The sequence below is a fragment of the Astyanax mexicanus genome, chromosome 25, assembly GCF_023375975.1.
Source record: "Astyanax mexicanus isolate ESR-SI-001 chromosome 25, AstMex3_surface, whole genome shotgun sequence".
Classification (NCBI taxonomy): Eukaryota; Metazoa; Chordata; class Actinopteri; order Characiformes; family Acestrorhamphidae; genus Astyanax; species Astyanax mexicanus.
This window is the reverse complement of record NC_064432.1, coordinates 9,566,028-9,592,536: the sequence shown is the minus strand read 5'-3', so window position 1 is coordinate 9,592,536 and position 26,509 is coordinate 9,566,028. Positions and strand designations below refer to the sequence as shown.

General features: G+C 41.1%; 1 protein-coding gene across 1 annotated transcript; it reads right to left on the bottom strand.

Annotated features, from left to right (window-relative positions):
• Positions 1–2,055: 2,055 nt before the first annotated feature.
• Positions 2,056–26,509, bottom strand: LOC125787675 (CD209 antigen-like protein E). Its single transcript, XM_049472244.1, has 9 exons — positions 26,246–26,509; positions 25,081–25,085; positions 9,319–9,440; positions 4,099–4,323; positions 3,601–3,636; positions 3,324–3,339; positions 3,089–3,218; positions 2,295–2,401; positions 2,056–2,194 (listed from the first exon to the last, which is right to left on the bottom strand). The coding sequence occupies exons 1-9, from the start codon at positions 26,342–26,344 to the stop codon at positions 2,056–2,058; spliced, it is 879 nt and encodes a 292-aa protein (XP_049328201.1). The 5' UTR covers positions 26,345–26,509.

Sequence of the window (26,509 nt, the reverse complement as noted above, 5' to 3'; positions counted from 1 at the left end):
CTGATAGCTACAGTGTAGTAATTCTGCTGCTTGTTCTTTATTATCACCAGAAAAACAGTTAAAATATCACAAAGAGTAGATTTTAAACAGAGTACAGCTCAGTCTTTTTTACTGTTATACAAAATTCAATGTTTCTATAATTAGTAATGGTACCTGCTTGTTGTGTCCATTTATTCCTTTTCAAGTCCTCCACCTCAGTGTCGGGGTCGAGGCCTCTAACAGCGTCTGAACTCTCATATATAACCACCGTTATCTCGTCTCGATCTGCTCTGTTCAGCTCCTCAAAGTAGATCAGATCCTCATAAACACTCAGAGACATGTCTAATCTCTAAAAGACTGAAACACTGAATTACTGCGTCTCTGTAGAAACACTACAGCAGTGCTGCACTGCTAACCTACATAAACGACATTAGTGGTTTTAATACAGGAAATGACTAGGTACCAAATGCCATCCTCTTTAGACAGTGTGGTTGATTGTAAATGCTGTTCTCACGCTCATGAACAAAGCTGCTTCTGACCCTCATAAACTGTACTTCTTATATAATATAATATAATATAACTTGAGTATAACTTCCTATGTTTCTGTTTATATTCATATGCACGGTTCTGAAAGTCCAGTTCATCCATCACTCCACATTTCTAATGAGTGTTTTATCCACTGTTTCTCACACTGATCAGCAGCAGCAGCAGCAGTTTGTTTCTCTATCAACTGTTCCATTCAGAAAACAAAAAACTTATAACTCATTAGAAACACGTTCAGTTTGGGTGTGACGTCATGATAATTCCACTAGAGGGAGCCAATCAGCACCTTCAATGCTGGATCTGAGGCTGTGAGGCTGGTCGGTGATTCACAGTCTGCAGTAAAATTACAGATTAAAATATTTAATTAACCTTTGTGGTGTCTCTGGACAGATCTGAATAAAAAATAAAGGAGTCATTTATTGTAAAAATAATTACCGAAAATATCTTAGAATTAAATACAGAGTATATAATAGTGTGAATAAGGGTTTCTGCTGGTGGAGCCGCCACGATTCTCTGTGTAACAGTGAGAAAGACACAGTCTCAGATACGTCTCAGCTCCATCCTCTAACCAGCGCTGTTTACTCAGAAACTGAAAACTTCATAAAGCTTTGTCTCGATCGTTCAGTCTGAGACGCTTCATCTGAAAGAGGGTTCTCTGCTCTGCGTCTCTGAAAACCTGTTTATTATTATAATCACACATCCAGCACATGAGCACAGTCACAGTTTGTACAGTTTGGATATTGATGCACTAATGAAGGTTTTCAGAAGCTCCACCCTGAGATAAAGGCTGGGTTTGGGGTTTAGTGAGGACCTGGACCAGTTCAGCTGTAGAGAGACGGTAGGAGAATGGTTTGTGCTGCTGTGTGCTGAGTGTGTGGCTCCATGTTAATTAGCTTGTGTATAATTGGATTTAAATGGTTTAAACTAAAGCAGAGCGCTAAAGAGTGCATTTACATTTAGTAACTGCATCACCCTCAGAAACTGGAGTCTGAGAGAGAACAAGTCGCTGTGTGTGTGTGTGTGTTAACACAGGTGTCTGTTGGCTGATGTATCAGATCTGGGAATCTGGTGCTTTCTTCTGAGTGTGTTGACTGCCTAGTGATTGGGTAGTTGGAATTACAAATTGTGTAGAAATTGAATTAAAATTTGGAATAAATTATTAAGTTCAGTTGCTGTGCACTTACCGAGTGTGTGCATTTGCACGTCTGTGTCAGCAGTTTAAAGTAAGTCAATGCATTCATTAGGAGGGATGTCCAAAAACATTTTAACATAACGGGTTGATTTCCCAAAAAGAGGTTAAGCATATTCTTGTACTACACAAAATTTGTAATTGAGATTTTTCACTAAAAGTAAAAACTGTGAATGACTAAGATTAATCAGAATGAATAACAGTGAAATGAGTCTTTATAGAACACTCCTGTTTTCAGCAGATTCTTGTTTTTGTCTTTATTTAATTAAACACTTTTAAAAAGAGAAGTTATTCAGGAGTAACAAAAAGGTAATATTACACACTTCTCCCACAATATCTACTCTTTATATTCTCTTTTCACAGATCCAAACAAACTGACGATTACAGGGATAATCAGCCCAGGTCTTCACAGGATCAGAAACAATGTCAGTTAAACCACAGTCCTCATCTCCGTAACTGTTGGGTTCTCCAGTTCTCCAGAACCTATCAGAGAGAAGGAGAGTATCAGAGTGTTTATCAGAGCAGTGAGGAGTGAGCGTCAGTAACTGCATCATGATCAGAGTTCAGTTCAGGAGTCTCTTACCCAGTGATCAGTTCTGATCCGTCCACCCATTTCCAGACCCCCTCTGTTTCACCGTCACTCAGACCAATCCAAACCCACTGATCTTTTCTCAATGTGTTAATGAAGTTCTGTTGAAGTACAATAACTGTTTACACATTTCCAACAACACACACACACTTAACACATGTCATCATTTGAGCATTTAAAATTATTCTATAAGAACCAGCACTCTTCCACCTGTAGGAAACCCGTGAGATCAACAGCACTTAACTGTGCTCTTCTAACTGTGTTCAATTGTGTTCTTCTAATCATATTCTTCTAACTCAGTTCTTCTGACTGGACTCTTCTTCACTGAATTTGTGTATTAAACACAGTCCACAGTCCGTCTTATTAGCTGCACTGATCATATAGGACACTGTAGTTCTATCATTACAGACAGTAGTCCCTCTATTTCTCTACATAATTTATTATCCTACTTTCACCCTGTTCTTCAATCTTCACAGAAAGTGGATGAGGCTATGATTTCAGTGGTTGTTTTTATTTTGTTCTCAACTAATTACACAATTTATATCAGTAAAGATTTTTAACTTCTCTTCTCAACCTTTCTTTCATCGAGATCCGATGCGTGATTTACGTTTTCCCAGTGTTTATGATCAGTGGAGCTAAAAAAATGAACAGAGGGAGTAGAAACAAAAAACTGTCAGAAAATGTATGTAGTTTTACTGTGCTTTACAGTTAAATAAACTCTTACTGCTGCGATAAACATTACTAAACAGTTTAATACCTCTCTCTCTCTCTCTCTCTCTCTTTCTCACCTGTTCTTCTCTGCTGTTGATGATCACCAGGTCTGATCCTCTCTTTCTGCAGTCGTTTCTGCTCTCACTCCAGCTCTTCTCCTCAGTAGAGACGTAGTAAAGACTGGAGCTGAAGTAGATCCACCCGTCTCTAACTGCTTTATCTATGGATGAAACACAAAAGCAATGCATTATGAGAAAACACCTGTGGTCACTTCTGGGTCAAGATGTCTTGATGCTCTTCACAGAAAAATACTTTTTAACTCTCTTCTCTGGTTTATATGATTACGATTCTGAGAGATGTGAAACAGAGCTGCCAGAAAGAAATGAGATACAAATGTGTGAGTTAACCTGAAAGAACGTACAATTCAGACTTTACAGATAAGATACAGATTTAATGGAACATTTTACGGTAGTGATGTACGGTTATGGTTTCAGTGCAAACAACACTGATAAAAGTTTGGAAGACTGGTGATAAAACTGTTAGACTGGTGTTCCTAATAAAGTGATTAAGAATTGTAAGAATCACTAACCCAGTTCAGAACACCTTCTCGGGAGATCATCTCTCTCTGCCTGTAACTGGTCTCTCTCTGCAGTCAGCTTGGTGTAACTGGTCTGTAACTGGTCTCTCTCTGCAGTCAGTTTGGTGGTTCTGGTCTGTAACTGGTCTCTCTCTGCAGCCAGGTTGGTGGTTCTGGTCTGTAACTGGTCTCTCTCTGCAGCCAGGTTGGTGGTTCTGGTCTGTAACTGGTCTCTCTCTGCAGCCAGGTTGGTGTAACTGGTCTGTAACTGGTCTCTCTGTGCAGTCAGCTTGGTGTAACTGGTCTGTAACTGGTCTCTCTCTGCAGCCAGGTTGGTGTAACTGGTCTGTAACTGGTCTCTCTCTGCAGTCAGTTTGGTGGTTCTGGTCTGTAACTGGTCTCTCTCTGCAGTCAGCTTGGTGTAACTGGTCTGTAACTGGTCTCTCTCTGCAGCCAGGTTGGTGGTTCTGGTCTGTAACTGGTCTCTCTCTGCAGTCAGCTTGGTGTAACTGGTCTGTAACTGGTCTCTCTGTGCAGTCAGCTTGGTGTAACTGGTCTGTAACTGGTCTCTCTCTGCAGTCAGGTTGGGGTTACTGGTCTGTAACTGGTCTCTCTCTGCAGTCAGGTGGTTGAACTGGATCCACAGCACTGTGATGGCAGTCAGCAGGAGAACACACAGCAGACCCAGACCCACTGAAGCCAGTCTGTAGCGTCTGCTTCCTGCAGAGCGACTCTCTATGAGGAAACACAGATACAAGAACTTTACTCATAGAAATAATAAATACACTGATATGCCAAAAGTCATGGGATATCATTATATAAATTGATCATGAAGGGTTGCCTCAGGGAACAGCTTGGGAACATCCACACCTGTGTAAGTGGTGAAACTGAACACTGGTCAGTGTGCTCATGGCAAGGTGATGTGAATTGTGGGTTATTTTTACACTAAAGAATGATCAGATACAAAGTTCAGTTTGTTTACAGACTAAGTCAAGTCTGCACACACAGTTAATTTAGTCCTCCAGTAAATGTTAAACCATCAGTCTGATGATTAAAACATGTTTAACACAGAGATTTGGAGGAATTCTCTTAGTTAACATGAGAGGTAACATTCTGTTCACCACAGAACATACTCTCGTCTATCTCTAACTGAAACTCCATTCATAAACTTTTAGACGAGAATGATGGAGAGACTGGACGGACAGAAGTTTTTTTCGGTGGTGTTGGTTCTGAAGCTCGCTTGCTAAGCTAACTTCTAGTACAGATACATTGAGTATCAGACAGATGAGCTCAGTACAGCAGTTTCTGAATTAAACCAAGTATTGATGATAAAGTACTTGACGGACGTCTAAGTTAGTTAATGTTAGCTAACGGGCTAACAGCACAGACTATGTTCCAACTACTACACGTCTAGAAGATGAAGCTTTGACCCTGCACACACAGTCGGGTGTCAGTTAGTTACATTAAGAGATTGTAGCCATTTTAATAAATATAACAAGGCGTCCTATAGTGTATCTGAATTTCATACAATATCAGTAGTGCAATAAAAGAGAAGGTGTGTAGTTTGAGAAATGGGACGTAGCTGCCATCTCCTGGTTAAAATATTAATTTATCTGTCCTGTTGTTGAGACGTGGGTCTCTGCAGCTCGGAGTTGTGGGCGTGTCGAAAGGTGGTCGTCTATTGGTCTATTGGAGCTGGCGTGTCAGCGTGGCCGCCATTTTAGAGTCGGCAACCATGCGCCCCCCTGTGGATCTATTTACACTGAGGAAGGAGTTTAATAAACCTATAGACCGTTTCAGATGAATATTCATGAGCGTAGGAAGTGACGTAGCTGTTCCTGGGACACCTCCGTTTAGCGGTAAACAGCGTTCAAAACAGTGGACGTAATTTAATTTAAACCTTCCCTTACACACTGTTCCACAGCCACAATAACTGCTGCAACATGACTGCAAACTTCACCTAATCTGAGAGTCACAAACATTGAAAATCAGGTCATTAAGAAGCAGATTTTCAAATTGTTCTTCAAACAAGTAAACTATGGAGGACCAAAAATTACATAAGTATAAATAAATAAATGCACATATAAATAAATATATAATTAAATAAATGAATAAATAAATAAATGTTGAAATAAAAAAATACATGCATAAATAATTGTATAGGTTAATAAATACATTTCTTAATTATGTATTTATTTATTTATATGTGCATTTATTTATTTCAACATTTATTTATTTATTCATTTATTTATTTACCTATACAATTATTTATTTTTTCATTCATTTATTTTAACATTTCTACATTTATTTATTCATTTATTTCCACATTTCCACATATTTATTCATTTATTTATTTACCTATACAATTATTTATACGTGCATTTATTTATGTATATATTTATTTATTTCAACATTTATATATATTTATTAATTCATTTATTTATTTCTACATTTATTGCATTTATTTATTTATAAATATGTCCTTTTTGGTTCTCCATAGTAAATACGCGTGCTTTCGTTTTTCACACTGCTAACCTGCCATGCAGTTACAGTGTCCGCTCACAACTTCTCCCTCCTTCTGAGCTACAAACCATGCAGAGTGCGTGTTGGATAGCGTTTGACTTGCTACAACTTCACCATACACTCTAGTGATGCCTTTTCTTCTATAGGAACAAATATTCCCAACTTTTCCACTAAGAAGGTAATTATATGCGTCCAAAGTGCGGTACGCTTTCACTGCCTCTCTGGTGTAAACACACTCCGTTTCAGCAAGGTAGTGATACACATCTGGGTAGGTCACTTCCCTCTTCAATCCTTATCAAAATGATCAGGAGAAGAGGTTTGATCATTAATTATTAATTTCTGACCATAGCGTGTTTGCTCTGTGTTCTGGAGATTTGTGAAATATGCGTTCGTCATTTTGACAGCTGAATATTTGAAAACAGCTCCACCGCAAGCATCGAAGGAACAGACATGTGCAGTAGCTTTGCTAGTGTTTTCCCTCATCGAAACGGTCTATAATAATCACAACTCTACCAAATTTTCACACGTTTTTTTTTTACAAACAGCAGAGATGTAGTAATGATTCAGAACGCTGTGACACATTACAAATACGTGCTTTCATGCTTAAATACTTCATATTATGCTCTTTAACAAAGACAGACATATGGTATGGCATATTAATAAGTGCATAAATTAATAATTAAAGAACATAATATAAAGTATTTCAGCACGTATTTGTAAGGTGTGACAGCGTCCTGAATCATTACTACATCTCTGCTGTTTGTAACAAATGAAACAGTGTGAAAATCAGTTAGAAATTGGTGGAGTTGTGATTATTATAAGTGTATTAATCCTTTTCGGGAGTAAAGTTTTGACACGCCCACTCTATTGCGTACACCACATTTAGACACGCCCATACCTTTCAACACGCCCACCTTTCGACACGCCCACACCTTTCGACACGCCCACTACTAAGATAACAGGAAACATGGTTCCCCACTATGTATGAATGAGGAATATGAGTAATATTATACATAGGCTCATAGCAACTACATATCAAATACATAGTTTCAATGTTTTTAATATATTTAAATATTTTTTTAACCGCACCCTGTCATCTGTAAAATGACAGATTCAGTCAGACTCCATGTTTGTTTTGTACATTTCTGTCTCACAGCCAGAAAATACATTCAGACAGTGCAAAGATACATTACCTCAATATATGTTTGTGTGTAAATAGGTCACATTATATGTCATACATATATATAAATATATAAATATATACATATATATATATATATATATAATTTTTATAATAATAATAATAATAATTATTATTATTATTATTATTATTACTTTGTTTTTATTTATTATTATCACCATATATATATATTTTTATACAGTACAATACATACAATTTAATAAGTGCTAAATGCTACAAACAAAATACCTCGTTGGCTGCTTGTTGAGAAAAGAGGTTCTTGAGTCTTTGAGAACTTTTGGAAAGTCACCCTTTACACAGTATTTTAAACACAAAAAACAATGAATTTACAGTATATTAAATTTAGGGCTGGGGCGACGCGTCGACATAATCGACGTCATCGATTACGAAAATACATCGATTTGCATAACGTGCGTCGGCGCGTCGTAAATATGTTCATTAACACGGTAACATAGAAGCATAGAACTATTATTTAATTAAAATGATTTTTAAGAACAGCTAAACACAGTTCTGCAAGTCAAACGCGGAGGAGTTCACGTGCGAGAGAGAGAGAGAGAGAGAGAGAGAGAGAGACACACACACACAGAGAGAGAGAGAGAGAGACACAGAGAGAGAGAGAGAGAGAGAGAGAGAGATTCGCTTGTTCTGGTGAGAGCTCATATTCTAGTCCCATACATAATTCTGCAGCTCCCTCAGTGTTTTCTGCCGTATTTTGCGGCTAGCGCGAGCGCTTACAACTGACACCGCGGACCGCGAGGTGCTGCCGCGCTTGTGCCGAATCCGACTCTCTGCTGAATCTGACTCCCGCTTCGCGGACAGAATCGGCACAACACCCCCGCTGTAGAACTGCGGTAGTGAAAACAGCTACAAAAAAACGCCAGCGGGCATCTAAAGTTTGGGAGCATTTCACGCAAAAGGGCAACAATGTGGTCCTCTGCCATATGTGCAAAAGGAGCACTTGAAGCGCAAACATCCAGGAGCACTATGTCAACAGGGTCACACAGTAAGTTACCGATTACATCAGGGTCTCCGCGGGTGTCCTTAAAAAGACTTAAGGCTGTCTACCAAAGGTTTTAAACCTGCCACAGGCAGAAATTATACAGTTTTGGTTTATATTTGTGCATGGCATTTCACAGTTTCCAGAAACAGTAGCATTATTCATAAGTTCAGGTGTTTAGCTAAGCTAGCTGCCTTAAGTTATTTTAGCTAGCGCCGTCGGCGCTGCGGTGTTACACCGTTTTCTGTCACCGTCGGAATTTTGTGACCAGTGCTCATGGTTATGAGCGTTCATTGGCAAAACGGAAGCTTTCTATATCTACACCTTACCCTCAGCCCTAAACTTAACCGTTTTGGCCAGTCGGGGTAAACATTAGAAACGAACACGTTTCGAATCGGCCAGTGCACCGGTCTGCTGAGAACTACTTGCCCGTGGTCACAAAATCTAGCGGTCACAGAAAACAGTGCAACACACGGTTGTGGTGTATGGGAGCTTATTCATTTTTAGCGTTATAGATCTAAACGTGTTGTACATGTAAGTGATTATAAGTGTGGGGTTTGGTTTAGTAGGCTTGTGTTGCTGTTGTTGTTATTATATATAAATATAGTATTTTATCGTTTGCTTTAAAACGTAAAATAATAATTATTTAAATATGTTTCTCAATAAATAGATTAGTCGACTAATCGAAAAAAATAATCGTTAGAATAATCGTTTAAAAAATAATCGTTAGGGACAGCCCTAATTAAATTAATGCAATTTTAATCTAACATCAAAAACTGAGCATATTATTTATTAATTATTTACTTAATGAAAATAAATTGATTATGAAATATGTTATGAAATATTATAAAATATGCTTTATGCATGAACATCAGCACTTACACTAGCAGTGACACTGGTGTCTGATACACTTGTTCCAGCACCACACACACACACTCTTACACCACTACCATACATGTGTCACTGCTGTCAAGTACACTTATCAGTAACCAGTACTTAGTAATGGTACCTGCTTGTTGTGTCTTCAGGATCCTCATTGTGTTGGTGTCCTCCATCTCTGTGTTGGGGTCATGACCTCTAACAGCGTCTGCACTCTCGTAGATATCCTCCACCATCTCCATTTTATCTCCTCTGTTCATCTCCCCAAATCCAATCACATCATCATAAACACTCAGAGACATGTCTAATCTCTAAAAGACTGAAACACTGAATTACTGCGTCTCTGTAGAAACACTATAGCAGTGCTGCACCGGTCGCCTACTTTAACTACAACAGTGGTTTTAATAAAGGAAGTGCCCAAGTGCCATCAAATATATACAGTTTCCTGTCTGAGCTGAAGGTGAAGCTGATCTTAATCTCTCATACACTACTACATTTATGAGATTACAATATAATCTGAATAAAATTTCTTTATGTATGTTTACATGTGTTTATATTTCCATGCATGGTTCTGAACATCCAGGTGACTGGAATGGAAAAAACTGGAGGCAATAAGAGGTTCCGTCCCAAGGCTATTAAAGCAGTCCAGGTCAGCAGAGCTTTCCCTATGGTGGAGTTGGCAGGAACTGAAGGACCTCTGCTGGTACATCGGTACTGGACTGATAATGACATTATGGATGCAGCCTCTGGCCTATCCGACCCCCAACAATTTGGAGAAAGAAAGTTAAGTGAACTTGAGGACTTTATGTCATGTCTTGTCGCCCAACCTTGAACGAAATGCGGGCAGACATGTTGGATTACACCATGTTGACGATGGTGGAGCAAGGGGTCAAGGCAGTGGCAGAGGCCCTGGGAGAGATAGATTTGCTGGCAATGGGCCAGCTTCCCAGCCAAGCCAGCAGCAGCAACAAGTCTTTGAAGAAGGAGAAGACTGGACTAACCGATGCTACACCTGTGGAAAATATGGACATTTTGCTTGGAACTGCCAAGATCAGGCCCAGGGCTCCGGAAAAACAACCGACCAGTATGTCAAGTGATCTCCCTGGCCAGAAGTAGATGCACCGTCCCATGGAAGGACCTTGGTCCATGGGCTTTACGGGTAAACATGCAGTACAGGGCCTCCACCAGAACATGGAGGCACCCCTTTAATTACCATTTGAGGGCAGAGCCCACTGTGGAGCTTTTTTGGCTAGCTCCACTCGTGCAGGCAGCCTCACTCACAGAAGAAGAGGAACAAGACCTAGTTTCACTTCCTCCTCAGTGGTGGGCCACTAGCAAGCATGAGGTGGGTCTAATAAAAGATTGTGAACCAGTGTCTATTTCACCAAAGTCTTCCTATAGGACTAGACAAGCTCAATATCCTTTAAAACCTGAGGCAATCAACCCGTGTTTCCAGCTCTCCTTGAGGCAGGGGTCATAGTGCCATGCCCAGATTCACCAATCCGAACACCAATCTTCCCAGTAATAAAACCCGGCTATCAAAGGCTTATGCACCTGGAATCTATAATCTCACTCAAAATATTTCTAAAATCTATAATCTCACGCAAATTTTTTGTTCATCCTGCCTGATTTCTGCCCAAAACACACACAGACAGACCAAACCACGGTCTGACATACCAGTGGGACACCCCCCACCCACAGAACCAGTTCAAAACTGGCAGATAAACTTCATAGAGCTTACACCAGCTGATAAGAAAAAAGTTTCTCTTGGTCTTGCAGGTGTATGTTCAGCAAATGGATTGAAGCTTTCCCTACAGGAAACTGTCCCAAGATGGGGTCTGCCTTAACGAATCTCAAGCTAAAGTGGCACAACAAACAGGGTTAAATTGGGTTAAGGTATTGCCTTTGGTTTTGAGGTAGAGCAGGACCAAAATCCAAGCCAGAACATGCCTGAGCGCTCTTGAGATTGTTTTTGGCAGACCACCAAATGTAGAGATAGGGCCCCCGCCCCTCGATAATCACCTCCTTGACCACCCACTTGTAACACATTTTGTCGATCTCCACGACACACTCTCTTTTGTGTCTAAACAGGTGGAAGCAGCACTTCCGGAAGCAGCCGACCAGGCTTTCCACGAGATCCCGCCAGGGGAGCTGGGTGCTGGTGAAGGACCACACCAAGTCCTCCTAACCACCCACATGGCGGTAAAGACAGAGGGAAGAGGCACTTGCGTTCACCACACACTCCAAGCGAACTAGTACAAAGACCACACTCATTTAAGGTATCCTCAAGCCTGACAGGTGTAGGTAGAGTGCGATAGGGCATGCCCGCACTCCAAATAACGAAGGGTCAAGAAAAGGCTAAGGTTACCTGCCCCGAGGTGTGGAAACTAGGCAAATCTGTATGGCCTGGATCACACCCTAAGAAACAGCTCCAGCATGCGGATCATCATACTTCTTGCCTGCCTGGGTCCCTCGCTAGGAGCCTGGGAGGCCGCTGAAAAACAGTGTCAAGGGAACAAGGCCTGCAAGGTGACAGTGGTGACGGCAAACGCCGTCCACACAGACAAACACTGCTTGGTGTCTCATTCATTGCTATCCCATGGATTCCCACCCACCCCCACCTAGATAACACCACAGCTGTTCCACTGATACAGAATAGGTCAGACTGTGAACTGAATCCGGGGCTAGAACATATGTTGAATTTTTCCCAAGAATATTTGCTAACAGGACAGCCCCATCACCCGGATTGTGACCCATCGGGACCCAGGTTTAATCCAAAGAAGCTACTATGTGCTTGGTTCCTTGTGTTCTTAACTGCATTTCGGCAATACTTACACGTTCATTCACTGCTCAGTACCAGCTGTTACAGGTGAATTAAGAAGATGACAGCTTCCTCTCTGTGGAAAGAGGAAGTGAGAGTAGTGGCAGACAGCCTAGGCCCTTTTCTTAGACAGGAAAACAGTTGTTGTTGAACTCAAACTAGGTGTTGCGGTAGAAATAGTAAATGTGTTGAGTGCATTTGCCATATAAGGGAAGTCTATGATATACAGTTGTGGTCAAAAGTTTACATACACTTGTAAAAAAACATAATGTTATGGCTGTCTTGAGTTTTCAATAAGTTCTACAACTCTTATTTTTCTGTGATAGAGTGATCGGAACACATACATGTTTGTCACAAAAAACAGTCATAAAATTTGGTTCTTTCATAAATTTATTATGGGTCTGCTGAAAATGTCACCAAATCTGCTGGGTCAAAAATATACATACAGCAACATTAGTATTTGGTTACATGTCCCTTGGCCATTTTCACGGCAACTAGGCGCTTTTGGTAGCCATCCACAAGCTCCTGGCAAGCTTCAGGTCGAATGTTTGACCACTCTTCTTGACAGAATTGGTGCAGTTCAGCTAAATGTGATGGTTTTCTTGCATGAACCCGTTTCTTTAGCACTGTCCACATGTTCTCAATGGGGTTTAAGTCAGGACTTTGGGAAGGCCATTCTAAAACCTTAATTCTAGCCTGGTTTAGCCATTCCTTTACCACTTTTGATGTGTGTTTTGGGTCATTGTCTTGTTGGAACACCCAACTGCGCCCAAGACCCAACCTTCGGGCTGATGGTTTTAAGTTTTCCTGCAGAATTTGGAGGTAATCCTCCTTCTTCATTATCCCATTTACTTTCTGCAAAGAACCAGTTCCACTGGCAGCAAAACATCCCCAGAGCATAATACTACCACCACCATGCTTGACAGTAGGCATGGTGTTCCTGGGATTAAAGGCCTCACCTTTTCTCCTCCAAACATATTGCTGGGTGTTGTGGCCAAACAGCTCAATTTTTGTTTCGGCTGACCAGAGAACTTTCCTCCAGAAGGTTTTATCTTTGTCCATGTGATCAGCAGCAAACTTCAGCCGAGTCTTAAGGTGCCTTTTCTGGAGCAAGGGCTTCTTTCTTGCACGGCAGCCTCTCAGTCCATGGCGATGTAAAACACGCCTGACTGTGGAGACTGACACCTGTGTTCCATCAGCTTCCAAATCCTTGCAGACCTGCTTCTTGGTGATTCTTGGTTGACTCTTGACCATCCTGACCAATCTCCTCTCGGCAGCATGTGATAGCTTGCGTTTTCTTCCTGATCGTGGCAGTGACACAACTGTTCCATGCACTTTATACTTGCGTATAATTGTCTGCACAGTTGCTCTTGGGACCTGTAGCTGCTTTGAAATGGCTCCAAGTGACTTCCCTGACTTGTTCAAGTCAATAATTCGCTTTTTCAGATCCACACTGAGTTCCTTTGACTTTCCCATTGTAGCTTTTGTAGCTGAGTCTAGTCACTGGGTCAAATGAGCCCTATTTAAATGGGCTCATGAGAAGTCAACAGCTGTAGTCAATCAGAATCACTTACAAGAAGTGAAGAGGCCATGACATGAAGCTAATTTGATTGACACAACTCGCTACATCACCAAAATTGACAAATTTTGTTGCTGTATGTATATTTTTGACCCAGCAGATTTGGTGACATTTTCAGCAGACCCATAATAAATTTATGAAAGAACCAAATTTTATGACTGTTTTTTGTGACAAACATGTATGTGTTCCGATCACTCTATCACAGAAAAATAAGAGTTGTAGAACTTATTGAAAACTCAAGACAGCCATAACATTATGTTTTTTTACAAGTGTATGTAAACTTTTGACCACAACTGTATCTCTGAATGCTGATTCATGTTTGTAACCATGAAAGGATGCTGAGGGAAGATATAAAAAAACTGCTACAGAGCTGGGAATCACAGACCTTTGTATCTCTGTGTATCTAACTCTCAATAAAGCTTGTTACTCATTTCGACATACGACTCAGAGGTTTGATTTTATTCTGTCTATCAACAATTTTCACCACAAGTGTAAATAATATTAAAGTAGAGTTATATACATACTGTACTATATATACTATATAGAGTTTTATATACTGGTCTAAGCTAGGGTGACCAGATGTCCTCTTTTTCCCGGACATGTCCTACTTTTGAGACCTACAAAAATGTTCCGGGGGGATTTCAAAATCGTCCGGGATTTTGTTTGACTGCCCACTGTACAGTGCATTGTGATTAGAATTGCCACGCTGTTCCATTCCACTCCATTACAGGTTTCTCTGTATCGCAAATTAGTCACGCCCTTCTCCTCAAATCTATCTACTTTGCATTGTGTGTGTGAAGAAGAAAGCGTGGGCTTGCCATTCTACCCCCTAGTGTTTACAAGCGAAAGTACGTCTGTGTCCACTGGTTCTACACCTTTTCTCTGGGTGGTACTTTCAGTGTTGAGCATCAGACCAAGAGAGCAGGCTTGTGACAGAGAAACCGAGGGACTGAGCAGGAATGTGTAGCACATAAACAGGTAGTAACGTTAGTAAAGTTAGTTACACAGAGACTTTGAGGTGATGGAGGTAATGTTAGCTCTATTACATGAGAATGATGAGCAATGGTTGATGAAACAGCAAACGGTCAAGACTGAGAAGTGTTGGATGAGCAGCAAGTGTGTATTTTAGGCTACATCATTTTATTTTAGATATTTAGGTTAAAGGTGTGTTAAAAGGCTGCATAGTTTCAGTTTTGTAGCCTCTATGCTGTGGATCAGCATGTTTTAAAAAGCACTGAAACAAGTGAAATAACAGATTTTAAAACTGATAAATGATCAGTTAACTTAAAAAGTAAGTGTAAAAAATATAAAAGTAATATTAGCAAAAGGTATACCCACACTGAATAGGAGTAAAACAGTGTCAAATGCTTTTAAGACATAGTTGCATTTCATGAATTCATAAAGCAGCCCTGTTTGTAGCCTGATACAAATACATGTTATAGCTGTTTAAAGGAGGAAGTACCTTTAAGATGAAGAATTAGAATTGAACTGTTATATTAGAGAAATTCAGAAAATACCAAAAAAAGGTGTCCTCCTTTTCAGAAACCCAAATCTGGTCACCCTAATCTGAGCTAAATCATTAAAGAAATCCACAGTTATGATCAGTATTTGCTCAGAGTTTCATAATCCTGTCAGGATCTTCAGTCTGGATTAGAAACAGGTTGAGTTTGGGTGTGACGTCATGATAAATCCACTAGAGGGAGCCAATCAGCAGCTTAAATGCTGGATCTGAGGCTGTGAGGCTGATCAGTGATTTACAGTCTGCAGTAAAATTACAGATTAAAATATTTTATTAATCTTTGTGGTGTCTCTGGACAGTTCTAGATAATAAAAATAAAGGAGTAATTTATTGTAAAAATAATTAACATTGAAATATTGTAGAATTAAATACAGATTAGAGGGTGAATAAGTGTTTCTGCTGGTGGAGCCGCCACGATTCTCTGTGTAACAGTGAGAAAGACACAGTCTCAGATACGTCTCAGCTCCATCCTCTAACCAGCGCTGTTTACTCAGAAACTGAAAACTTCATAAAGCTTTGTCTCGATCGTTCAGTCTGAGACGCTTCATCTGAAAGAGGGTTCTCTGCTCTGCGTCTCTGAAAACCTGTTTATTATTATAATCACACATCCAGCACATGAGCACAGTCACAGTTTGTACAGTTTGGATATTGATGCTCTAATGAAGGTTTTCAGAAGCTCCACCCTGAGATAAAAGCTGGGTTTGGGGTTAAGTGAGGATCTGGACCAGTTCAGCTGCAGAGAGACGGTAGGAGAATGGTTTGTGCTGCTGCTGTGCTGAGTGTGTACCTTCATGTTAATTAGCTTGTGTATAATTGGATGTTTTTGTAGTTGTTATTGGAAGTTATACAGGTTTTAAGGGTCTGACCTAAAGCAGAGTGTTAAGGAGGGTATTTACATTCAGTCGCTGTATCACCATCAGCAGCCGGAGTCCGAGAGAGGACAATTGTCTGTGTTTTCAGCTCAGGTGTCTGTTGGCTGATGTATCAGATCTGGGGATCTGGTGCTTTCTTCTGAGTGTGTTGACTGCCTAGTGATTGGGTATTGGACTTACAAATTGCGTAGAAATTGGAGTAAAATTTGGAATAAATTATTAAGTTCAGTTGCTGTGCACTTACGGAGTGTTTGCATTTGCACGTCTGTGTCAGCAGTTTAAAGGAACTGAATGCATTCATTAGGAGGGATGTCCAAAAACATTTTAACATAACGGGTTGGTTTCCCAAAAAGAGGTTAAGCATATTCTTGTACTGCACAAAATTTGTGATTGAGATTTTTCACTAAAAGTAAAAACTGTGTATGACTAAAATTAATCAGAATGAATAACAGTGAAATGAGTCTTTATAGAACACTCCTGTTTTCAGCAGATTCTTGTTTTTGTCTTTATTTAATTAAACACTTTTAAAAAGAGAAGTTATTCAGGAGTAACAAAAAGGGAATATTACACACTTCTCCCACAATATCTACTCTTTATATTCTCTTTTCACAGATCCAAAAAAACTGGTTATTACAGGGATAATCAGCCCAGTTCTTCACAGGATCAGACCCATAGCCGTATAAACCACAGTCCTCCTCTCCGTAATTGTTGGGTTCTCCAGCTCCCCAGAACCTATCAGAGAGAAGGAGAGTATCAGAGTGTTTATCAGAGCAGTGAGGAGTGAGAGTCAGTAACTGCATCATGATCAGAGTTCAGTTCAGGAGTCTCTTACCCAGTGATCAGTTCTGATCCGTCCACCCATTTCCAGACCCCCTCTGTTTCACCGTCACTCAGACCAATCCAAACCAGCTGATATTTTCTCAATGTGATAATGAAGTCCTGTTGAAGACATGTCATCATTTGAGCATTTAAAATTATTCTATAAGAACCAGCACTCTTCCACCTGTAGGAAACCTGTGAGATCAACAGCACTTAACTGTGCTCTTCTAACTGTGTTCAATTGTGTTCTTCTAATCATATTCTTCTCAGTTCTTCTGACTGGACTCTTCTTCACTGAATTTGTGTTTTAAACACAGTCCACAGTCCGTCTTATTAGCTGCACTGATCATATAGGACACTGTAGTTCTATAATTACAGACAGTAGTCCCTCTATTTCTCTACATAATTTATTATCCTACTTTCACCCTGTTCTTCAATCTTCACAGAAAGTGGATGAGGCTATAATTTCAGTGGTTGTTTTTATTTTGTTCACAACTAATTACACAATTTATATCAGTAAAGATTTTTAACTTCTCTTCTCAACCTTTCTTTCATCGAGATCCGGTGCGTGATTTACGTTTTCCCAGTGTATATAATCAGTGGAGCTAATAAAATAAACAGTGGGAGTAGAAACAAAAAACTGAAACAAAAAATTTAAACAGGACTATGTAGTTTTACAGTGCTTTACAGGTAAATAAACTCTTACTGCTGCGATAAACATTACTAAACAGTTTAATACATCTCTCTCTCTCTCTCTCTCTCTCTCACCTGTTTTTCTCTGCTGTTGATGATCACCAGGTCTGATCCTCTCTTTCTGCAGTCGTTTCTGCTCTCACTCCAGTTCTTCTTCTCAGTAGAGACGTAGTAAAGACTGGAGCTGAAGTAGAACCACCCGTCCCTAACTGCTTTATCTATGGATGAAACACAAAAGCAATGCATTATGAGAAAACACCTGTGGTCACTTCTGGTCACGATTGCTTGATGCTCTTCACAGAAAAATACTTTTTAACTCTCTTCTCTGGTCTATATGATTACGATTCTGAGAGATGTGAAACAGAGCTGCCAGAAAGAAATGAGACACAAATGTGTGAGTTAACCTGAAAGAACGTACAATTCAGACTTTACAGGTAAGATACAGATTTAATGGAACACTTAAGATTTAAGGCTGTGATTCTGGTTTCAGTGCAACAACACTGATAAAAGTTTGAACGTAGAAAACTAAAAAATGACCAGAATGAATAAAAAGTGCATCTGAATATGGAACTGAATGCACTTAGACTGTTTTTATATTTGCACTTGATGAACACCTTCAAATAGCTCTTTACGAGTACAACACAATGTGGCTTAAATCAAACTCCATAGTTTAACAATGTGGAATGATTTAGTGGCACAACTCTGTACCAGTTTAACCTCAAACCAGTGTTAGAATGGTGTTCCTAATAAAGTGATTACGAATGTCAATTAATCACTAACCCAGTTCAGAAACCCTTCTCTGGAGCCCGTCTCTCTCTGCCTGTAACTGGTCTCTCTCTGCAGTCAGGTTGGTGTAACTGGTCTGTAACTGGTCTCTCTCTGCAGTCAGGTTGGTGTAACTGGTCTGTAACTGGTCTCTCTCTGCAGTCAGGTTGGTGTTACTGGTCTGTAACTGGTCTCTCTCTGCAGTCAGGTGGTTGAACTGGATCCACAGCACTGTGATGGCAGTCAGCAGGAGAACACACAGCAGACCCTGACCCACTGCAGCCAGTCTGTAGCGTCTGCTTCCTGCAGAGCGACTCTCTATGAGGAAAAAAAAACAGATACATGAACTTTACTCAGGTGTTCACGTCACCCTGTCCAGCCTGAGACTCCTGCTAGCTTCAGAATCTGGGACAAATGGGACAATGTGCTCAACCACTGTTTCAGCCAACAGCTTCCTTGGTCACTGCCCCTAGTGACCAATGATTAATTGGAGGCTGTATTGAGAACATTGGAACCTCTCCATGTGCAGCACCATTGGCCATCCAAGAGTATGACCCAGGTCTGGCCAGCCCTGCATTAACCTCAGGTTTGATGGTGAAAACCGCTGACCCAAATGCCTGCTCAATGTCTTTCACTGCACCACAGCCACTTTTCCACCACCCAACAGCACCTGTGAACAGCCGCATTGCTGCCCCGGGCTGTATGGAAAGGAGGACCAGAACCATCACTCCTTCATCTTCAGCTCTGGCTTTCAGCTCCAGACACCAGGGCCCGCCTCATCCATGTCCCTGATGGGTAAAATCCTAGAAGAGGGGAATGTCATCGGGCAAGGCAAGAGGGCTTACCCTGACGCCACGGCCCTGGTCAGGGGTGCCCAGCAAAGCGAAATAGACTGAATAGCCAAACTCGGCTCATTTATAGGCTGGGACTGTTTTACTTTCTAGCTAAAAAATGCTAAAGAGATACAGATACAGGCCACTTACATCTGTGTACGTGAACCATCTATAAAGCCAAATCCAATCGGAGCAAAAAATCGGATTAGAGCAATGAGCAATGTGGTAATGTGAATGTAGTCTCAGACGACTATCATACATCTGTCACTGCTGTCAAGTACACATTTATCAGTATGAGATACCTGTGTTCACTGTTTAACTTCCCAAGAACCGGTAATTCACTGATATTCTCTACAACACAATACAGTGGTGAACTGCTTGTTCCTTATTATCACCAGAAAAGTTACATTTTCACAAAGAGTAGACTTCTACAGTGTAGAGCTCAGTCTTTAACTATTTTACAAAATTCAGTCAGTAATAGTACCTGCTCGTTGTGTCTTCCGTATTCTCATCTTATTGGTGTCCTCCATCTCTATGTTGGGGTCATGACCTCTAACAGCGTCTGCACTCTCCTCAGATCCAATCACATTATCATAAACATTCAGAGACATGTCTAATCTCTAAAAGACTGAAACACTGAATTACTGCGTCTCTGTAGGAACACTACAGCAGTGCTGCACCGATCACCCACTTCAACTACAATAGTGCTGTTAAGGAAGGAAGTTCCCAAGTGCCATCAACAATATACCGTTTCCTGTCTGAGCTGAAGGTGTAAAAACAGCAGAGCTCTCATGCTCTTTATTAAAGCTGATCTTAGTCTCTCATACACTACTACATTTATGAGATCACAACACATAACTTCTTCTATGTATGTTTATGTGTTTACATTTCCATACACGGTTCTGTACATCCAGTTCATCCATCACTCCACATTTCTAATGAGTGTTTTATACACTGTTTCTCACACTGATCAGCAGCAGCAGTTTGATTCTCTCTCATAGATGAACTGAATACATCAACTGTTCCATTCAGAAAACTGAGAGAAACATATTCACTAAACCGAGCTCTAAAAAGAAATCCAGCACTGCTGACTGATATTCAGTGATTGAGCTGCTCTTGGTTTCCTCTAGAGGGCAGTAGAGAAGTGTGTGTGCTGTGGAAAAGCTCAATAGTGCGGCTGCTCTTCTCAGTCAGACCAGTGAAAACAGTTCCAGCTCTACTTTAGCACTCATGCTAAACTGCACTAAAAGCTACAGACACTCTGCTTCACTTTAACTCACTTTCAGGTTGAGTTTGGATGTGACGTCATGATTAATCCACTAGAGGGAGCCAATCAGCAGCTTAAATGCTGGATCTGAGGCTGTGAGGCTGATCATTGATTTACAGTCTGCAGTAAAATTACAGATTAAAATATTTTATTAATCTTTGTGGTGTCTCTGGACAGGTCTGGATAATAAAAATACAAATGTATTGTAAAAGTAATTAACAGTAAAATATCGTAGACTTAAATACAGATTAGAGGGTGAATAAGTGTTTCTGCCGGTGGAGCCTCCACGATTCTCTGTGTAACAGTGAGAAAGACACAGTCTCAGATACGTCTCAGCTCCATCCTCTAACCAGCGCTGTTTACTCAGAAACTGAAAACTTCATAAAGCTTTGTCTCGATCTTTCAGTCTGAGACGCTTCATCTGAAAGAGGGTTCTCTGCTCTGCGTCTCTGAAAACCTGTTTATTATTATAATCACACATCCAGCACATGAGCACAGTCACAGTTTGCACAGTTTGGATATTGAGGCTCTAATGAAGGCTTACAGAAGCTCCACCCTGAGATAAAGGCTGGGTTTGGGGTTTAGTGAGGACCTGCACCAGTTCAGCTGCAGAGAGACGGTAGGAGAATGGTTTGTGCTGCTGCTGTGCTGAGTGTGTGACTTCATGTTAATTAGCTTGTGTATAATTGGATAATTTTACTTGTCATAGGAAGTTATACAGGTTTAAAGGGTTTGATCTAAAGCAGTGTGCTAATGAGTGCATTTACATTCAGTAACTGCATCACCCTCAGCAACCGGAGTCCGAGAGAGAACAATTGTCTGTGTTTTCAGCTCGGGTGTCTGTTGGCTGATGTATCAGATCTGGGGATCTGGTGCTTTCTTCTGAGTGTGTTGACTGCCTAGTGATTGGGTATTTGGACTTACAAATTGAGTAGAAATTGGGTTAAAATTTGGAACAAATACTTAAGTATAGTATCTGTCCATTTAGAGTGTTTGCATTTGCACGCCTGTGTCAGCAGTTTAAAGTAAGTCAATGCATTCATTTGGAGGGATGTCAACCAAAAAAATTTAAACACAATGGGTTGATTTCCCAAAAAGGGATTAAGCATATTCTTGTACTACACAAAATTTGTAATTGAGATTTTTCACTAAAAGTAAAAACCGTGTATGTGTTGGACAGGTCAAAAAGTGGTTATTTGATTTATTTTATTTATATTATAATATGATTTTGTGTGGCATTATTGTGAGATTTATTTTGGACTTCTGTTTATTTGCTGTGATTATTGTGGAGTGTATTTTGGATTTTTTGTCTATTTGCTGTGATGTGTGCTGTGTTTTGAGGTGGTTCGTCACTGATTATTTCTTTAAGGCTGTCTAATTACCTGAACAGCTGACTGTCTGTTTCTTGCCATTCTTTTTCTTTCGCCAATCAGAGCAGCGGGAGAGCGCGGGCATGTCGGGACTTTTATTTTAAAAGGTGGACTCTTATCGTGTGGAGGAGAGCAGCAACAGGGCAGGAAGCAGGAAGTGGGGTTCGTGCAGGGGACGCGCGCGCGAGTCGGAACTGCGCAGACTCAGGAGCGGCAGCGGTGGACTCGGCGTGCGGCGGGGTGAGAACGCCGAGAGAGAGTTGGAGTACGGACCGCGAGACTGGCTGGACAAACAGGCTCGAGTGGGACACTTGCAGCACACCTGGGAGGTCGTCGGGAGCGCGTTGGACTGGTGACCGAGGGTCGAGCCATACACTGTGGGCAAGCGGCTGCTGGTTCTGAGTAAAGTTTTGACTATTGTATTTTACTTGTGTATGTGGCTGTAGAGTGATAGTTGGCTTGCTGTTTAATTCAGTTTAAGTTTAATTTAGTAAACTGCATAAGTTAAGCTTTTGTTGTATTGTTCACCCCTGCATTATATATTAGAGGCTGGTTAGTTTAAAGCAACTTGTTACTGTTCAGCCTTTGCTGTGCCCTCTTAGATACGTGGACCCTGTGGATCGAAAAGAGCTGCATTTGCCTGCCCTGGAAGCTGTTCATCTAAGAGTTTGGGACATTTTGTTTATCTTGTCTTTTGTTTGTTAATTTTGGTCTTTTTGTTTATTGGTTATCCATTCTGGTCTTTTCAGCTGGTTTATTGTCTAGATCAGTGTTTCTCAACCTGGGGTGCCGTCTGGCTTCATCGGGGGTGCCGTCAAAAATAGCGCCTCACGTGCATATTTCCTTTCCAGAGTCAGCTCGTGTCGGGGTGTGTCCCAATTCACAGGCAGCACTAATCGCGCTAATTGTGACGCGCTATTTTATTTCATATTCCGCCAGCAACACCCCCCCCGTTCTCAACTGAAGTACTGCGCCAGCACCCCCCCCCCCCCCCGTTCTCACCTGAAGTACTGCGCCAGCACCCCCCCCCCCCCGTTCTCACCTGGAGTACTGCGCCAGCAACCGCTCCCCCCCCTCCCCGTAAACTGGGGTGCCTTGACATCTCGCATATATTTAAAGGGTGACGTGATACAAAAAAGGTTGAGAAACGCTGGTCTAGATATAATAATTTAATAAAAGGTTTTGTTTCTTATTTTTGTTGTCTCCTTCTGTAATTCTACTGCTATAGGCTATATTCCCTCCCAAACTGAATCATATTTTAATAATTAAGCTAGGTTAGTTCCAGGGGTTACTTAGTGTGCAATATTGGTGTCCATTGTTAAATTTAAGGATTGGGTTGTGAGTGGGATAATTAAGTCCCTTTGTGGATAAACTTACTGGGTAATCCCTCATTAACAAGAGGTTCTTCCTGATTTTCACCACGCAATCTGGGTTCTTTTAGGTTTAGGACCTTAACACACGCACCCTTGTATTTTGTCCCTGGGACATATGACTAAGATTAATCAGAATGAATAATAGTGAAATGATTCAATTTCTTGTTTTTGTCTTTATTTAATTAAACACTTTTAAAAAGAGAAGTTATTCAGGAGTAACAAAAAGGTAATATTACACACTTCTCACACAATATCTACTCTTTATATTCTCTTTTCACAGATCCAAAAAAAAAGGTTATTACAGGGATAATCAGCCCAGTTCTTCACAGGATCAGACCCATAGCCGTATAAACCACAGTCCTCATCTCCGTAACTGTTAGGTTCTCCAGGGTACCAGAACCTATCAGAGAGAAGGAGAGTATCAGAGTGTTTATCAGAGCAGTGAGGAGTGAGCGTCAGTAACTGCATCATGATCAGAGTTCAGTTCAGGAGTCTCTTACCCAGTGATCAGTTCTGATCCGTCCACCCATTTCCAGACCCCCTCTGTTTCACCGTCACTCAGACCAATCCAAACCCACTGACCTTTTCTTAATGTGTTAATGAAGTCCTGTTGAAGTACAATAACTGCTTACTCATTTCCAACAAGCCATTTTTTCTCAACATATTACACAATTTATATCAGTAAAGATTTTTAACTTCTCTTCTCAACCTTTCTTTCATCGAGATCCGATGCGTGATTTACGTTTTCCCAGTGTTTATGATCAGTGCAGCTAATAAAATGAACAGTGGCAGTAGAAACAAAAAACTGTCAGAACTGTCAAATTTAAACAGGACTATGTAGTTTTACAGTGCTTTATAGGTAAATACACTCTTACTGCTGTGATAAACAGTTTAAAACATCTCTCTCTCTCTCTCTCTCTCTCTCTCTCTCTCTCACCTGTTCTTCTCTGCTGTTGATGATCACGAGCTCTGATCCTCTCTCTCTGCAGTTGTCTCTGCTCTCAGTCCAGTTCTTCCACTCAGTAGAGACGTAGTAAAGACTGGAGCTGAAGTTGATCCACCCGTCTCTAACTGCTTTATCTATGGATGAAACACAAAAGCAATGCATAATGAGAAAACACCTGTGGTCACGTCTGGGTCACGATTGCTTGATGCTCTTCACAGAAAAATACTTTTTAACTCTCTTAAAGTGATTAAAAACGGCAATTAATCACTAACCCAGTTCAGAACACCTTCTCTGGAGCCCGTCTCTCTGTAGTCAGGTTGGTGTAACTGGTCTGTAACTGGTCTCTCTCTGCAGTCAGGTTGGTGTTACTGGTCTGTAACTGGTCTCTCTCTGCAGTCAGGTGGTTGAACTGGATCCACAGCACTGTGATGGCAGTCAGCACGAGAACACACAGCAGACCCAGAACCACTGCAGCCAGTCTGTAACGTCTGCTTCCTGCAGAGCGACTCTCTATGAGGAAACACAGATACATGAACTTTACTCATAGAAACAGCAAGTACACTCTTATGGGACAGCATTATGTAAATTGATCATGAAGGGTTGCCTCAGGGAACAGCTTGGGAATGCCCACACCTGTATAAGTGGTGAAACTGAAAACTGGTCAGTGTGCTCATGACAAGGTGATGTGAATTATAGGAGTTGGAGTGAGGTCTAATAGTAGTGCAGATGAATGGGACATTCCATATCTGAAGCTGTTTACAGACATTTAACACGTGTGTGCAGAGAATACATCATAGACGGCAGTAGGGTTGGCCAGTATCTATTTTATTTATATCATCATAGCGTATCTCAGATTATCCATTTCCATTTTACTAGACCTTTTAATGTGCATGTCTGGGAGGGACTGGCGACCAACACAGTCCAACACATGAGGACGAGAATAGCTAACCAGGAACCAGGTGTTCACGTCACCCGGTCCAGCCTGAGACTCTTGCTAGTTTCTGAATCTGGGACAAATGGGACAATAGGCTCAACCTGTGCTGTTTCAGCCAACAGCTTCCTAGGTCACTATGCCTAGTGACCAATGATTAAATGGAGGCTGTACTTAGAACATTGGAGCCTCTCCATGTGCAGCACCATTGTCCATTGGCCATCCAAGAGTATGACCCAGGTCTGGCCAGCCCTGCAGTACTCTCAGGTTTGATGGTGAAAACCGCTGACCCGAATGCCTGCTCAATGCCTTTGACTGCACCACAACCACTTTTCCACCACCCAACAGCACCTGTGAACCGCCGCATTGCTGCCCCGGGCTGTATGGAAAGGAGGACCAGAACCGTCACTCCTTCACCTTCAGCTCTGACTTTCAGATCCAGACACCAGGGCACGCCTCATTCATGTCCCTGGTGGGTAAAATCCTAGAAGAGGGGAGTGTCATGGGGCAAGGCAAGAGGGCTCACCCTGAAGCCACGGCCCATGTCAGGGGTGCCCAGCAAAGTGAAATAGACTGAATAGCCGAACTGGGTTCATTTATAGGCCGGGACTGTTTTATTTTCTGGTTAAAAAACACTGAAGAGCTATAATGCTGTTTTGAGTTTGATTGGGTGTGGTGGAGGGCAACTTGTGTGCCTCTCTACTGCTTCCTGTTTATCAGATCCACAGGGGTGCACGCCTATCCCCTTACAGAACAAAATAAATAAAGTGTATAATTTAATAAGTTATCAAGTTCACCTTCCTCACACCAACATTTCACTGTTTTTTGACACAAGAACCCCTATTGGCTGAAATTCTTTCTTTAGTAGTCTTTTCTAAACCATGCACTGACACTGGTGTCTGATACACTTGTTCCAGCACCACACACACACACTTACACCACTACCATACATGTGTCACTGCTTTCAATTACACTTTTATCAGTATGAGATATCTGAGTTTACTGAGAACTTCCCAAGAACCTGTGATTTACTGATATTCTCTACAACACAATACAGTGGTGATCTGATAGCTACAGTGTAGTAATTCTGCTGCTTGTTCTTTATCATCACCAGAAAAACACTTCCGTAAAGACTAGAGTTTCTACAGAGTAAAGCTCAGCATTTTACTATTATACAACAAATTTAGTTACAGTACCTGCTTTTTGTGTCTTCAGGATCCTCATCATGTTGGCGTCCTCCACCTCAGTGTCGGGGTCGAGGCCTCTAACAGAGTCTGAACTCTCATATATAATCACCGTTATCTCGTCTCGATCTGCTCTGTTCAGCTCCTCAAAGTAGATCAGATCCTCATAAACACTCAGAGACATGTCTAATCTCTAAAAGACTGAAACACTGAATTACTGCGTCTCTGTAGAAACACTACAGCAGTGCTGCACCTCTCGGCTACTTTAACTAAAATAAAGGGAGTGCCCAAGTGTCTCGTATAGTTTCCTGTGTGAGCTGAAGGTGTGAAAACAGCAGAGCTCTCCTGC